The 15,015-nt window shown below is 57.9% G+C and overlaps 3 protein-coding genes across 5 annotated transcripts; 1 reads left to right on the top strand and 2 right to left on the bottom strand.

Moving 5' to 3' along the window:
- Positions 1 to 2,328: 2,328 nt before the first annotated feature.
- Positions 2,329 to 6,478, bottom strand: BTBD19 (BTB domain containing 19). 2 transcript variants are annotated; one of them, XM_079931392.1, is made up of 8 exons: positions 6,205 to 6,478; positions 4,734 to 4,947; positions 4,588 to 4,641; positions 3,332 to 3,391; positions 3,164 to 3,232; positions 2,955 to 3,086; positions 2,705 to 2,830; positions 2,329 to 2,577 (listed from the first exon to the last, which is right to left on the bottom strand). In XM_079931392.1, exons 1-8 carry the CDS (start codon positions 6,288 to 6,290, stop codon positions 2,443 to 2,445), a joined length of 876 nt encoding a protein of 291 aa, XP_079787518.1. In that variant the 5' UTR covers positions 6,291 to 6,478; the 3' UTR covers positions 2,329 to 2,442. The 2 variants fall into 2 exon arrangements, with proteins under 2 accessions (XP_079787518.1, XP_079787519.1); XM_079931393.1 differs by lacking the exons at positions 3,332 to 3,391; positions 4,588 to 4,641.
- Positions 6,479 to 7,470: 992 nt separating this feature from the next.
- Positions 7,471 to 9,149, top strand: DYNLT4 (dynein light chain Tctex-type 4; the record flags this gene model as incomplete). The annotated part of the gene is given in 4 exon segments (XM_079938107.1): positions 7,471 to 7,477; positions 8,437 to 8,777; positions 8,781 to 9,056; positions 9,060 to 9,149. Coding segments are annotated over 4 exon segments (714 nt in total).
- A 19-nt stretch (positions 9,150 to 9,168) lies between these two features.
- Positions 9,169 to 14,707, bottom strand: PLK3 (polo like kinase 3). Of its 2 annotated transcripts, XM_079914725.1 has the most exons (15): positions 13,794 to 14,707; positions 13,527 to 13,634; positions 13,316 to 13,432; positions 13,047 to 13,176; positions 12,878 to 12,965; positions 11,986 to 12,081; positions 11,700 to 11,898; positions 11,462 to 11,588; positions 11,177 to 11,268; positions 10,842 to 10,935; positions 10,622 to 10,705; positions 10,366 to 10,528; positions 10,079 to 10,208; positions 9,787 to 9,900; positions 9,169 to 9,679 (listed from the first exon to the last, which is right to left on the bottom strand). In XM_079914725.1, the coding sequence occupies exons 1-15, from the start codon at positions 14,001 to 14,003 to the stop codon at positions 9,488 to 9,490; spliced, it is 1,944 nt and encodes a 647-aa protein (XP_079770851.1). In that variant the 5' UTR covers positions 14,004 to 14,707; the 3' UTR covers positions 9,169 to 9,487. The 2 variants fall into 2 exon arrangements, with proteins under 2 accessions (XP_079770851.1, XP_079770852.1); XM_079914726.1 differs by having other exon boundaries at positions 12,878 to 13,176.
- Positions 14,708 to 15,015: the final 308 nt, after the last annotated feature.

The raw sequence follows: 15,015 nt of genomic DNA, 5'->3' as shown, positions 1-15,015 counted from the left end.
GCACCCACATCCCCTGCATTGGAAGGCGGATTCTTAACCACTGGACAACCAGGGAAGTCCCAATCATGGGTATTTTTTAATATCACTGTAGGAATATACCATAGTTAATTTAACCAGTCCTCTAGGTTAAACCAGTCCTCTAGGACTAGTTTGTCTTCAATTTTCATTATCCAAACAAAGTGGTACTGAGGGTAACCACATTTTCAGTCTTGAGAAATAATAGCAAATAACTATTTTTAATCCTCGCATAATATATTTTTACATAAAATCCCTGAGAAAGAAGAATATTTTTTTCCAATTAGGGACTTCCCTGACGGTCCAGGGTTAAGACTCCGCACTTCCACTGCAGAGGGCACGGGTTCGATCCCTGGTTGGGGAACTAAGATCCCACAAGGCGAGAGGCACAGCCAAAAAAAAAAAAAAAAAGTTAATTGTCCCTAATTTCACACTGATAGTATCTTTTTCTTTTTCTTTTTCTTTTTTTTGGCTGCATTGGGTCTTTGTTGCTGCACGCGGGCTCTCTCTAGTTGCGGTGAGCGGGGGCTACCCTTCGCTGCGGTGCGGGGGCTTCCCATTGTGTTGGCTTCTCTTGTTGCAGAGCACAGGCTCTAGGAGCGCGGGCTTCAGTAGTTGTGGCACGCGGGCTCAGTAGTTGTGGCTCATGGGCTCTAGAGCGCAGGCTCAGTAGTTGTGGCGCACAGGCTTAGCTGCTCCGCGGCATGTGGGACCTTTCCGGACCAGGGCTCGAACCCGTGTCCCCTGCATTGGCAGGTGGATACTTAACCACTGCTGCCACCAGGGAAGCCCCACACTGATAGTATCTTAATGGAATAAAATAATATTTAAATAAGAAAGCAAAGTCATCACTGAACATTTACAGAGCACTGATTATGTGACAGGGACTGGGGAAGTAGAAATGAATAAGGCACCACTCCAGGCCCCAGAGATCTTTCTCCAGGGAGATTCAGATCCTCAAGAAAACAAAAATGTGTAACAAATGAATGGGGAGTCTTCAATAACCAAGAAAGTAAATCCAGAGCTGGAGGACCATTGCCTTCCGGACCAGCGAATTTACGCAAAGGCAGTAGTTGAGAGAAGAGTTGCTAATGTTTGGAACCACTAGTAATTTTGAGTTCCCTAAAAGTGAAATAGATTATATTTTGTCCTGAGGGCAGTGGGAATGTTGAGGAACTTAATAAGGAGAGTAGGGCTGACGATCTTACACAAGTCTGGCAGCAGTGTGGGAAATGGTTGGGGCGGGGGGTGGGGGGGTCGCCGCTGGAGTGAAGGCAGAATTAATAAGAGCCTGTGGCAGTGATTCCTGCCACAGATAGGACTGGCTGAACTGGGCTGAGAGAACTGAACCAACTGGAAAGATCTTTTAGGAGAGGAAAAATAATTTTCTCTCTACTCTCTGTGATCTTGGCTGAGATCTTTGTAATAAGACATCTTAACAAGAGAAAACAAAAAAAACCGAGAAGTTTATTAGCATGTATATCTCATGTATACATAGGAAATACCCAGGGGGAAATGAGTAACTCCCTGAGGTGGCCTAAAATACCTGCTTAAATACCTCCTTCAGCTAACAACAGAAAGAAAACTGTGGGGAGGCCAGTTATAGGAAGGCCATCAGGAAAAAGCACCAAAAGCAAGGATAAGGTTTATTAAGCAGATTTCACTGACTTCACTGGAAGATTCTCCTGTGAGTTAGTCATCCTGCTACAGAGAGGGAGACACCCTTACAAATGGAGATTTCCATTCTAAAAATTTCCCTTACAAAAGGGTAACTTCTCTGTTTTCAAAACTTCTCCCTTTTCTCAAAATAATCAGCTTAAAATAACCTTATGCCAAAAAGGCATATATTGGGGTGGCATATTCTGCTAACTTTCAGCCTCTTAAAAGGTAGAAGCCACGGGAGGCAGATGTGAGGAAGAGGAAAAAAGCAAGGATGAGCGGTAGACTTCTGGCTTGGGCACCCACGGAGATGAGAAACACGATGGGGGCAAAACTGGAGAAAGATGAGGGGCGAGCTCAATTTTGGATTGAGTCTGAGGTCTCTGTAGGACATTTAGAGAGAGATCGTCAGGTGGCAGGTCTGGAGTTAAAGAAGGGTCTGAGCTGAAACGGTATGTGGGAATTAAATGAGTAAACAGGGTGGGCGAGAGTGCCCAAGAGCCGGCTGTAACGCCAGAGCACAGCGCGAAGGAACCCACTTCCCGGCTTCGCGAGGGCCTTGAAGCCAAGGCTCAGCCCACTGACGCGCCGCTCAAGCTCGCCCTCCCCCGGAACCTCACCCACAGCCCCTGCGCGTCTCAGACTGCCGCCCCTCCTGCGCCCCGCTAGCCGGGCATTCTGGGAGCGGAACCCCGCTCCGAGCGCGGAGCATGTTGGGAGCTGTAGTTTAGGAGAGGCCCAGAAGTCCTCGTAAGTCGTGGCATTTGGTCACTTAAAGGGCAGGTCCAGAAAGCGATGATGCTCCCGGGGCAGGGTACCCTTCCGGCGGCGGCACGGGGCGCCCCGGGCCGCATCCCCTCTCCGCAGAGCATGGCATTTCCACGCCTCTACGATCTGTTCCACCTGCAGGGGAGGCGAGTCATGGCGGAGTCACGCAATACCTACCTCAGCCCGCAGATCCTGGGCTGCGCCCCCCGCCCTTCCCCCCACGCCGCGGAGTGAATCTGAGCCTTGTTCCCCGCGTCCGTACCGGGATGAGCGGCTCCCGCCGGTTCTGCTCTTCCAGGGCGCTCAGCTCTGCCGGAGCCAGCAAGGCCAGTCTCAGCTCCCGCACCACCGGGGCCGCCACCTCGGCCGCAGGCCGCTCCAGCACCGCCTGCCGACGCCAGCGTTGAGCCCAGGCGGGCGGGGGCACCTGCCCAGCCGCCCGCTCCCCGGGTTCCTGCGTCCCGAGCCTCCTTCAGCGCCCCCACCCCGCGCTCCCCTCAGCTCCCGCTCACCGCGCCCACGCGCGCCCAGCTCCGGGCTGCCAGGACCAGCTCGGCCTCATCCACGCAGAGCTTGTCGCTGCGCAGCAGGAGCAGCAACGCGGGTGCCGACAGCTCCAGGAAACCACGGGTCCGGAGGGTCTCCTGTGGGTCCGCGATTGGGTCAGTGGGGAGCAGGATGAGGCGTGTGGGGTTGGGAGTATGAAGGTCGGGAGCTGTACCTGGCTGTGGGCCTCTATGAAAGCTACACAGCGCTCCTGCAGCGGTCCCAGGCCAAAGGATACGGCAATCTGAGAGCAGAATGAGGGAGGTCGGGTTGAGACTGGAGGGGCCATGTAGCCCGGCCCTCCATAGGGGGACCACCTGCAAGCCTGTCCAGCAACACCCACCTGCAGGGCCTCGCAAACCAGCTCCACATCCAGCACCTTCATCACAAACTGCAGGCACAGCTGGGAACAGAAACGAATGTGGGTTGTGCCCAAATGTCCCTCTTCCAAGACCCCAGCCCCAGTCCAGAAGCAGTGAGCAGGCTTGGAGCAGTGAGCCACCCAGGCTTACAGCAGCCCCAGGCCCATACAGACCTCCCAGGCCAAGGGAGGCAGGGAATCACCAGGGCCCGAGACTTGGCACACCTGGAGGAGCTAGAAACTAGCAAAGCCAAGCCCAGCGACCTACCTTTTAGTACATTCCTCACTAATCAAGCTAGATAAGAGCCATGTGAAAATTCCACTCTCCCTTTATCTCAGGACACTTAATCTTTCTCCATGTGTCCCCCTCTGGACTTGAAGACACTTCTCTTTTAACCAGAAACTTGAATTTCATCCACAACATCTCCCTCTCACCCCCCACATCCAGAAAAGCACTGGGTCATGACAATTCCACTTCTCTCAAAGCCATGCACCTCTCTCGGGCAACCACTGCCACCCCCACCCCCCCTTACTGGACTGGTAAGCCCTAATCCCTTCTCCCCTTAGCTTCCAAATCCTCACTCCTTTATCTGAAACCTCATGAATTTCCACTGCCCTCTGGGTAAAAGAAGTCCAAATTCTTGAAAGTTCTGCAGGAACCAGCCCTTGGCATGCTCTCCAATCTCATATCTCCCTCTCCTCTCACACACTGAGTCCAGCCACACTAAATGTCTCACCAGCATCTTTGTACCTCTGTCTCTGTAACTAGAACGCCATCTTTCCTCTCCCCCTCTGAACAAACTCCTACCTGTTCTACCTGATCCAACACAAATGTTTCCTCCTCCAGGAAGTCTTCCCCTCCTCTCTCCCTGGTGGCGAGACTAGAGACTCTCCGTACAGTCTCAGCACCATTTGCCCTTATCTGTCACACTTCTTATGGCACTGGGTTGAGAGTTTTCTTGTGTCTGTCTCTCTTTGAAGAACAGGGATCAAGGCTAACTTATCCTGGTATCTACAGCACCATCCATAAACACCCCACATGCCCCCACAGCACACACAGGGCACGCGCATATCCGTTTGCACACAGGCACACATAAATGCCTATCTACACAGAGATACCCATACTTCTGTCTGTACTGGTGCACGTTGCTCTCCAGGCTAGCCGGTGTGTGAGGCAGGATAGGAACTGAAGCCCATAAGAGGCGGGGGAAACGAGATGAGGCGCCACATAAACCCACCTCTCGCAGTTCCTCCAGCCCATACTCCACAGCCGCCGTCAGCACTTCCAGCACCTGCAGAGTGGGTGATTGGGGGAGTGGAAAGGAGTCTCCCCCGTCCCTCAGCCACCCCTCCTCCCACCCAGACCCCTGCCCGGTGGGCTCACGGAGTGGCGGTGCAGCTTGGCACTGTTGGTGTACAGAAACTCCAGCACTGCCAGGAAGGCCTCAGCTGGCACGGTGCTCAGCACCACAGGGCTAGGCACCCCGGGGCCCGGCTCTGAGCCCAGAAGTCGCTGGAAGAAGTTGCATCTACATGCCAACAAGCATCGGTGGGCAAACACCTCCTGCCGTTCTTGACCGACGACAAAGCGAACATCACTGTGGGAGAGAGGGGCAGAGAACCAGGAAGAGGAGGCCAGAGTCTCTGTGCAACTCTAGGCTTTGCCTTTGCCCAACTCCGTTTACTTATCTGCCCTGTAAAAGAGACAGTCCCTCCACCCGAAGGTCTGGGTCATACAGGTGTGGTTCTAATTCCACCTCCACCTTGTGGTGCCTAGGCAAGAGACTTCCTACTCATTAACTCAGCTTTCTCATCCCTGAAACGGGATGCGAATCCCAAACCCTACGAGGTGGCTATGTTTGATCAATTGATCACTGAGGGGGCACCAGGGCTGATACAAGGTTGATCCCAATACCCCTCTCCTCCCCCCCAGCCTGTGTCTTGGGGGAAGGGAAACTCTTTTTGGCTTCTCCTCCACAGACTGCAAACTCAGCTTTTTCAGCCTCCTCCAGACAGGAGAGGGTAGGGTTGGGGGTGCAGAGTGCACCGGCTGCAAATAGACGTGTCAGTGAGGCACCATCATGAGGCCGGACCACATTTTCCATCTTCACGATCACTACCGGCCCCACCCTCTGGGCCTCTGAACAGCATAGCGGGTAGGAAGCAGGAGATGAAGCTTGAGCTTCCTGGAGCCTCCCAGTCTCCGGTCCAAGGCCTGGGGGTTCCCACTGCTCAGACCAGACTGCGATGCCCAAAGAAGTAGGGTTATAGGAGTCACCGACCCGTAGGGAGGGGCCCAGCTCTGAGGCAGGGGGAATAGAAAGCTGCATTCTAGTTCTCCTGACCAGCGTTACCCCCGTACTCTATCCCTTGGTTTCAGACAGCACAGCATCCTGGGCAGGCAGTGCGCCCCAGGCAGCACCCTTGAACTACTTCCTGTCTGCAACTCTGGCTCAGTCTCTTGAGCTTTGTTCCTCTTGTGAGTCTGCAGTTCCCAGAGCAGGGTTATCTGCTCCTCTGCCTCCCTAGGGAGGCACTCAAGTTACATTCCATTTCTCAGGGTCCTGGGGGCAGAGGGCTCTTCTCTGCCAGGAGCCTAAGATCCAAAACAGGAAGGCCTTTCCCTGAGGTCACATAGCTGCTCTGAGCTCCTGTCCCCAGTGCCCCCACCTCTGGCTCTCGTAGACACTAAGCGACCAGTAGTTATCCTCTACACTTGACTTCCCCAGACTGAGTTCACCAGGGAGGAGGCTTAAGTCCTAATTCCCCACTTCCTCTGTACCCAGAGCTTCCTCAGAGTCAAGGGGCCCAGCAGAGCCAGCTAGGGAAAACCCACAAACGGGGCCCCCCCTCACCTGTATAGGGGGTTGTTGACGAGGCTTCGGAGTGCTGTGGAAAAGGGCGCAGCCTCCCCGTGCACAATCAGTCCTGGGGTCTCCATGGGTGGGGTAGGGCAGGGGAGTGAGCAGGAGGAACAGCCTAGGAGGCCTGTTGTCTGCTGGTCCGTGGGAGGCGGTAGGTGGAAGGAGCAGGAGGCCTGGTTGAGCCCTAAAGCTGGTGAGGAGATAGAAAGGCCCGAGAGGGAGGGGCAAGAGCTTGGGAGGCCTGTTTGCTGAGAAGCTAAAGTTTAGGAATGAGGCAGGAGGCCCAGGTTCCTAAAGGCATCAGAGGCCAGTGGAGGAGGCCAGAGGCTTGGCCTGGGGATGGGGACTCAGGGAGGGGACCAAGAGAGGCCAAGGTAGAGCGGACTGGACTCTGGAGGAGAGGCTGGCTGTGGATGAGGCCCCAGCTGGGAGCATGCCCAGGCAGCGCTGGGGTGGGAAGCCTGTGGGTTTCCACGGAAACTAGAGCCCAGCCAGAGACGAGGCCCCGCCCAGCTCCCACAGGCCCAGAGAAAACTTCAGCCCTAGAGGGACCCTAAGCAGAGTCGGAGGGTCTTGGCACCCTGGCCCCTGCCTGTCCTGGGTTCAGAGTTCAAACTCCCTGCCCCCTCCCACCCTCCCCCCAACAGGCACACAGGGTCAAGATCGGGCTAGCCAGGCCTGGGGAACCCCCCTCAGCGGGGAAAGTCCTTGTCCCTATGGACCGTTTTCAGGGCCCAGACCTGGCTTGTTTGGGAGGTGGCAGTCCTGTTGCTCCCAGAGAGGGGTCAGGTGAGGAGGTGTCACCTCTGAAAGAGGAGTCATGATCTCTGGCATCCCTGAAATGCAACCGAACGGGGGGTGGGGGGGGTCGGCAATCTGAGCAGTAGGGCACACAAGAGGTGTGGATAGCTGGGGACAAGCCCCAGGGCATTGAGGTCAGCAGGGTGCACTTAGGAGTGGAGTCATCACTGTTGCATCAGGTCTGTATTCGGATGGGTCTCCCTTCCCCTCCCCCAGCCCTGAATTGAGGAAGTCATCCGAGCCACACCCTAGCTAGGCACAGGGAACGGAAAACTTTTGCCCTAGTTGAGGCTGACGGGGAGATGACAGGGCCGGGGGCGGGGGTGGGGGAGCTTCTTCCTGTAGGCCCAGGTCCGGATTTCTGAGGGGCCTCCCCCACAGCCTCAGGGTTTCCCCATATCCCAGGCCCTCTGAGACTTGCTGACAAGTGGAGAGCCAGTCTTCACAAGGGGTGAAATGGACAGTGGGTCAAGAGCTCTGGGGTCGGGGGACACCAATCTGACCAGAGCCCCTCTCTCTACATCTGCCCCTTCAGTCAGACTTGTATGCCCTTGGGCTCTAAGCCCCCGCTGATCCCTCTCCCCTGATGACTCAGTCACCTGGCACGTGCTCATAGTAGGCACACTCAGGTTAAGCCAGAGCCAGGACAGGAAAGAGGGAACCGGGAAGAGGGGAGTGCTTGCCCAGTAACCCGTGGCAACTCCACAACAAAGGCAAGGGGCCCTTAACCTCCCACCTGCCAGCCAGGCCAGCCAGGCAAGGGCTGTTAGGAGAGAGCTTGGAGGCCAAAGGCTACAGGTGACTCAGGTGTCTGAGGAGCTTCGGGAGAAGAGGGCAGCCATCCCAGAAGTGATTCTGGAGGTAGGGCCGGAAGCCAAAAGCAGAGAGTGGAAGGACCATCCTGAGTCACCTGGCCCCAGCCGCAGCCAGCTGTAGGGATCTTTGTGCCAGCCACCGTAAGAGCAGGTAGGGGTGGAGGATGTCTGGATTCAAGACTCACAGGGCTAGAAGGATCTGTGGGGGATGAAGGAGTTGGGTCTGTCTGTCCCTCCCTCTGGTCAGGGGGTGGAGGCGCCACTGTCTAGGCTGAGGCAGAGGGCAGATACATCTCCCCCTTCTCCTGCTGGTGAAGTCAGGTGGAAGGGAGAAAAGGAGGTGTACTTCGAGCTCATTTAACTAACCTCCATAGTGCCCAAGGAAAGTGGAGCTCAGGGGGCAGGGATAGCAAGATGACAGTCTGAGCAGCATCTCTCCCCTTCTTGTGTCCCTAACAGCCCTTAACCCTCTAAGCACCTAGGAATCCACACAGCCCCGGACTATTTGATTCACCTGTCCCCAAAAAAACAGGTAAGAAGGGATTAGGGGTTAAAAACTCTTATCACTAAGTAAGACACGGGATGGTGTACAGAGACGGCCAGTGAGGGCCATCCCGTCCAAGCGTGGGTCTTCCAGCCGGCAGGTCCACGGCTGGCAGGCCTGTGCCCTCCGGTTACGAGGAGGAGGAGGCTGCCAAAGACCATGGGCTGAAACAATCACCAGCGCAGCCTCCAGGCTGTCTGCCCAGCATCGATGAGACCCGACCAGACGGCACGGGCCCGGCCTCCCGCCGTGGCTCCGTGCTAGGTCCGGCCTCGTCCTTTTCGCGCCGCAACTCGCGGGCCGGGCCAGGCGCAGGTCTTCGGGGTCGGCGCCCATCCCTGGGCCCCTTGCCCCCTCTAGGCTCGTGGGTCAGCTCCTCTGGCTTACCCCTGGCGACCGCCCGCTGAGCAGCGCCCTCGTACCGCACGGAGTCGGCGCCACGGGAGCGCTGTGAGGCCGCGTACGCACAGCAGGCCCTGGAAGCGGCGTTGGAGGCAGGATTGCGCGAAGCGTGCTCCTCCCACGCCGAGGCCGGGCGGCTGGCACCGGAGCTGTGTGAGCTGGTGCACGTGCGCCTGCGCCTGCGCCTGCGCGAGCTCAGCCCGCCGCGCTACAAGCTGGTGTGCAGCGTGGTGCTGGGGCCGCGCGCCGGACAGGGCATGTGCGTGGTCAACCGCGCGCTCTAGGACTGGGCCCGCGACAGGCTGGCCACGGCCGCGGTCACCAACGCCTCCTTCTTCGCCGTGGCCACGGTCCACAGGCTCTACTGCGAGTGAGGACTCCCCCGAGTTTTGCAAAAACGGTTTATTATACCAGGAGGAGGCCCTCCCTGGGGCTCACATCCCAATAAATAAATGTCTGTCAATAAATAAAAGTGGTCCATAAATAACGCCCCCTAGCGGGGGGCTAAGGCTTAGGCTTTTCTTGGAGAAGGGGTAGGAGGCCGCCTCCAACCCCGGTAAAGCTGGTCCCTGATTCCCTGGGGGATTCGGCCCAGAGCCCCCAGTGAGGCACCAAAGGAACAGGGAGGGCCACAAAGGCAAGGGCCAGAGCCTTACAGGCACAGGCGTCAGGCCTGAGGGCTTGGGTGGTGGCCGGCCCCGCAGGTTGGGGCCTAGACTGGGCAGCGGTCCCGGAGCAGGCGCAGAGCATAGCAGAGCCGCTGCCTCAGGTCTGGGGAACAGCCCAGCTGCTGAAGGTGGGAAGCAAGGTAAGTACAAGCACTGCGATTGCGGGCCACAAAAGTCACAAGGAGGGGCTCCCAGCCACTGAGGATCAGCTTGGTGTGGTCTCCGTAGAAGTTCACCTGTGTGCAGGAGGGTGGCACTGATCAGGGCCTAAGGCCCAGACCGTTTCCTCCCCAGCACCCTGGACCTCCCAGACCTTACCCCCAACTCCAAGAGGAGCTCTTACCTGGATGGTGCCATCACTAAAGAGCATGAGTAGGGCCTGATCAGTCTTGACCCACTGTAGCAGGAGTGGGGGGACGGGCACCTCCACCTCTTCCACACTGGGCAGATCTCCACCCTGGGAGCAGGGGCAGGTCACTTGTCTGACATGAGTCAGTCCTCTCTCCATTCATGTCTCCCTTAGAGGTTCAGCTTCTAGCTGCAGCACCCATCCCCTCGCCCACCCACCCCCAAAGGGGAACAGAAAGGGATCAGGATGTGTTCGTCCTCAACGTGCTCCACCCCAGTCCACAAACCTTCATGAGGCGCTGCTCCATGTAGGAGGCAAAATACCTCAGGACACCCAGCTGAGGCTGCAGGGCCCGAGGCACAGCACCCACAGAGAAGGAGAAGTGCTTGGTGCTGGTGGGGTCGTAGTGCACAGTCCTAGAGGGGAGGAGATGGAGACAGAAGTCAGATGGAGCCCTGTACCCACGCCCCTCCCCTGAGAGACTGCAGGTCCGGGAGCCCAGGAGCACACACCAAGGTACAGCCCTGATGAGTACAGTGGGCTGGATACAAGACACCCCAAGACACCACTTACTTTCTGTTGGCTGACAGGGCCATGTGTGTGCCATTGTTGAAGAGCACGGCCACACGGCAGCTGGACAGTTGATACCCAAAGCCAAACTTGTTGGAATAGTCAACCCACTTGCTGACCCACACCAGAGGCTCTGGCTGGGCCAGGGGAGCGGGGTTCTGTTCAGCTGTCATGGAAGAGGAAGGAATGAGGACCTGTTCCTGGCCTCCCAGTCTAAGAACTCCCACCACCATTCACATACACCAGACCCCAGCCTCACCTGGGGACATGAAGGCCAGGCAGTTTCTCAGAGCACAGAGGGCTGACTCCACCACTGTGGCCACAGTCAGACCTTCTTCAAACCCTGAAGGGAACAGGGCACTGAGAATTAGGCAATAGTCCTCAAGGTCCTAGACAGTGACTCTCCACCCACTCCTTCCCTTTGGGCCTGGTCTCAGGCCCAGCAACCTCTAGCACCCTTCACCCTCCTGGTGGCTCACCATCTCCACTGCTCGCCAGTGTCCCACGGGGTGAACTGTCCTCAAGTGCTGTCTCTACCAGGCTGACGGGGGCTGGACCTGAAGCTGCCGGAGCCTGGAGGGTTGGGTGGAGAAAGGGAGTGAGATAGGCCCCAAAATCCAAATCCTTGAGAGTCCATGGCCCGGCCCTGCCCTGGCACCCGGGGCACCCCAGGTCAGCCCTTCCTGGCTGATGAGACACAGCCAATTAGGCCACCACGAGGCTAGATGTTTCATCAGCCTCTTTTATCCCAGGCTTCCCGCAGCTGCTAGGGTGGGGGTGAGTCAGGAGAACACTGTCCACGTGAGCACCTCACCTCGGGCCTGGCACCCTGACGGCCAATGGACATCCGAGTGAGGCTGTTCACCAAACAGGAGACTTCGTCCCGCTCCTCAGGATGGTTCTTATCTGGGTGGGGCAAGAGAGAATCCTCAGAACCCTGTCCAGCCCCCCTGCTTCCCGCTGGGATGACACTGTTAGGCCTCCCCACGTGCCTGTGTAACACACGCTCTCCCCAGGGACTCAGCCTCACACCCTCACATGTACTTGACGAGCCCCCTGCCGCTCTGCACCCTCAAAACCACTGACGTCCCAGACTCACTCTTACTCTTCTTCCTCCCAAATAGGCTCTTGGTAACTTTGACAAACAGAATCCTAGCTGGGTTAAGGGGTGTCAGGTCTGGGACTGTCACACAGCTGCTGACAGGGAGCCGGTAGGGGGTGTAGCCCTGAAGAGAGAAGGCGTGTGAGCAGAGAAGAGCAGTGCAGGGGTCCTGTCACCTGCTCCCATTCAATCCCCTGGGAATCCGCAGACTGGACATGTCTGGGGGGCCACAAACCTTGGTAAAGAAGTTGTGGCGCAGGATCTGGTCAATTGAGGGGCGGTCTTGGGGTGAGGCTCGAAGGATGGTGGCCAGGAGCTGCCGGGCAAGCAGTGAGAGGCTGGCAGGCAGCGTGTAGTGAACCTGTTTGATGCAACGGTATGTCTCCTTCAGGTCAACCGTCTCAAAGGGGGGGCTCCCACATAGCAGTGTGTACCTGTGGGGCAGAGAAAGGGGGTCAGGAGTAAAGTGGAACATATGCCTCCCTGGGTACCCCCTGTGTGCACATGACCCTGGGACTCACATGACACAGCCCAGGGACCACACATCTGCCTCAGGGCCGTGGCCCTGTCTCTGCAGCACTTCTGGGGCCACATAGTTGGGGGTGCCACAGATGGTCCTGAAAGGGGGTAGGGAAGAGCAGAGGACAAGGTTCAGAAGCAGCCTGGCTGGCCCCTCATCCCTGCCCCCACTGTGAGTCCAGACAAAGCAGCTGCCTGTCACCAAAGGCCAGAGAACTCCTGCTTGTTCTGAGACAATGGATGCCAGGGATGGCAGCTGAGTCCCTGCCCACCCGCCTGGCCCAGCTGCTCAGCTGCTCTGCAGGACAGGGGGAGGCCCTGACCCCCAACCCAGCCCCCTCCTCCAGGGTCAACAGAGGGTCCATCACTGATCCCTTCCTCCTTCCCCCACTCCCGTCTGTCAGACACCCATACAGGCTGTCACCTCCTATGGTCTGTGCCACACACACCGACACCAGCTGTCACGTCCCCCATAAACACTCAACTACCACACATGCTATCTGTTTTACACCCAGTCTTCGTTGCCACAGCAGGTTATCGTGACACACGGGGTGTCATGTCCCACCATCCCTACACTCTCAGTCCATCTCACACATTCTTATGTCACCATCCACATTCACACAGGATCAGTCATACAACTCCAAGAATCCTTACACCCATCCGTCTCGGGGACTAAACACACAGAGGACCCACAGCCTCTCCATCATTCCCATTCACCCAGGCTGCCACTGCCACCACCTCACACACACACACACACACAGCCCATCATCCTTTCCCATCTATTACACAGACACATCAGGCAGTCATCGTGCCTACCACATACATATTTAGTGTCTGTCACGCACGTCATCTGTGTCACACAGACTGTGGCCACCCCCCTCCTCAAACACTCACTTCTTCCTATGCTCCGGGGGCTCCAACCTGGTTGCCAGCCCAAAATCCCCCAACTTCAGTTCCATGTTCTCAGTGATGAAAAAATTTCCTGGACCGGGGTAGAGAAATGTGTCAGACGCCTTTTTCTCTGCCTCCCCAACCCCCCATCCTGTTGGCCCAGGAGTCTCACCCAGCTTGAGGTCTCGGTGCAAGATGCCTCGCTGGTGCAAGTACTTGAGTCCGGAAAGGATCTGCCGAAGGTAGTAGCGCACCTCTGGCTCCAACAGGGTGTGCCGGGCCTTCCAGATGTGGGCCAGGGACTGCAGAGAGCCACTGCCTCAGCCCCTCGTCTGCCCTCCCGGATCCTCCCTCCACTTGTGCTTGCTGAGGAAAACCAGGGCTCCAACTTTGGGTCTTAAGGTCCCCATTCCCTCCCCCACCTCCATCACCATCCCTCACCTTTCGGCTGCAGAGCTCCAGGAAAATGTATATGTTGTCAGCATCCTCAAAGTGGTGCGAGAAACGCACAATGTGGCGGTGCTGCAGGCCGCGGTGCAGCTCAATCTCGTTTAGGATCTGCAATGGGGACGCGGGGTTGTCATCCGCAAAGGGCTCCCACGCCACTGTCCCCACCCCACCCGTCGTTTGCTGGGACTGGGTCCCGGCTCACCTTCTCGCGCTGATGCGGCTTGGTGATGCGGCTCTGCGAGATGACTTTGACCGCGTAGGCATTGCCGGTCTCTGTGTCAGTGGCCTCGTAGCAGCGGGCGAAGCCCCCCTATAAGGAGGGGGCATCAGGCAGGGCGCTCCAGGGGAGCGCCAGGGCAGGCCAGCAGAGGTTCCCGCGCCGAGGCCAAACGCCCCTGCCACGCCCCGTGCGGGCAAAGAGGCCGGCAGGGTCCCCCTCTACCCTCGCTGACACCACCCCCCAGCTCACCTTGCCCAAAAGGCGCCCTTTGAAGTAGGTGCGGCCGCTGCGCGGGTCAGTGATGAGGCGCCCAGGGTCCAGCGCCAGCGGGCCGGCCAGCACCTCCGGCTCAGGTCCCGGCATGGGACTCCCAGGAGGTCCGGGCCCGGCGGGGGGCGCTGGCAGGGCGGCAGCACGCGGGAAGGGGCGCGGGGACAGGAAGCCGGCCGCGGGCTCCATGAGGGCGGTTCGGCGATGCGCGGGCCCGGCTAATTCTGGCTTCCGCCAGGCCGCGGCAGCGCGTGGCGCTGGCTGGATTTGCTACGCGGCGCTCGCGCCCGAGAGAGCCCAGCGTTTTTATCAATGAACGCCTGCCCCCTCCCTGGCGTCTCGTCATTAAGAGCCCGCCCCCTTCCTGGAGGCGAGTCACCAAAAAGCCACGCCCTTCCTCGGGCCTTACGTCATCAAGAAGCTCCTCCTCCCACCCATGCACCCGGAGGCCCAGCTTCCTGCTCCAGCCTTGAAGACGCAGCCATACCGCTAGTCACCATGCTGCTGGCCATCAGGATGCAGGAGCCAGCTGTGTCCCCGGTCCCCTACCTACCTGGTGACTGAGAGTCCCTCTAATGGGGGTCCTCTTTTCCCTCATCCTTGGAGGCTTATGCTGAGGTCCGAGGGGGCCTGGACATCTGGGCAATCCCCCTGGCAACTAGATGGACTAGCATTCCAGCCTGGAGAACAGAGGCAGGGGCGGCGCTCGCTTTTGCCTGAGCTCGTCACCAACACTCCCCCTTAAGTGCGCGGGAATTTGCGCGCTCTGGCACTGGCCACGCCCCTGGACAAAGCCCCCCAGGCTCAGGCCAGTGCTGCCCCCCTTAGGGCCTGAGAGGAATTGCACGCGCCCAGCTGGGCTTGCCTGGCGTGGGGAGGAGCGTGGAGGCCTGGGCTGCTATGTTGAGTTTTGGGGTCAAACAGCCTGGCATTCAAGGCTTTTGACATGAGCCAGGCCACATCTTTCGCTACCCACATCCACACCTTTGAAGGGCAGATCTCAGGTTCTGGAGGGGTGCCTATTCCCTTTCCCTGAAAACAACCACTGCCCTGGGTCAGCAGCCAGAGGCCAGAAAGTGAGGAATGGGAATTGTATTTTCTCAAATCTAGCAATAGACAATTGGGCAGGTGGTCCCCGGGCCATCTGAACCCCTAAATCTGGTCTATGCCCACCGTTCCCAGGGCCAGAGACAGAGAGATG

This window comes from Stenella coeruleoalba (genome assembly GCF_951394435.1).
Source record: "Stenella coeruleoalba genome assembly, chromosome: 1".
Taxonomy (NCBI): Eukaryota; Metazoa; Chordata; class Mammalia; order Artiodactyla; family Delphinidae; genus Stenella; species Stenella coeruleoalba.
The sequence above is the reverse complement of the archived record's forward strand: the minus strand, read 5'-3'. Positions and strand labels throughout refer to the sequence as shown.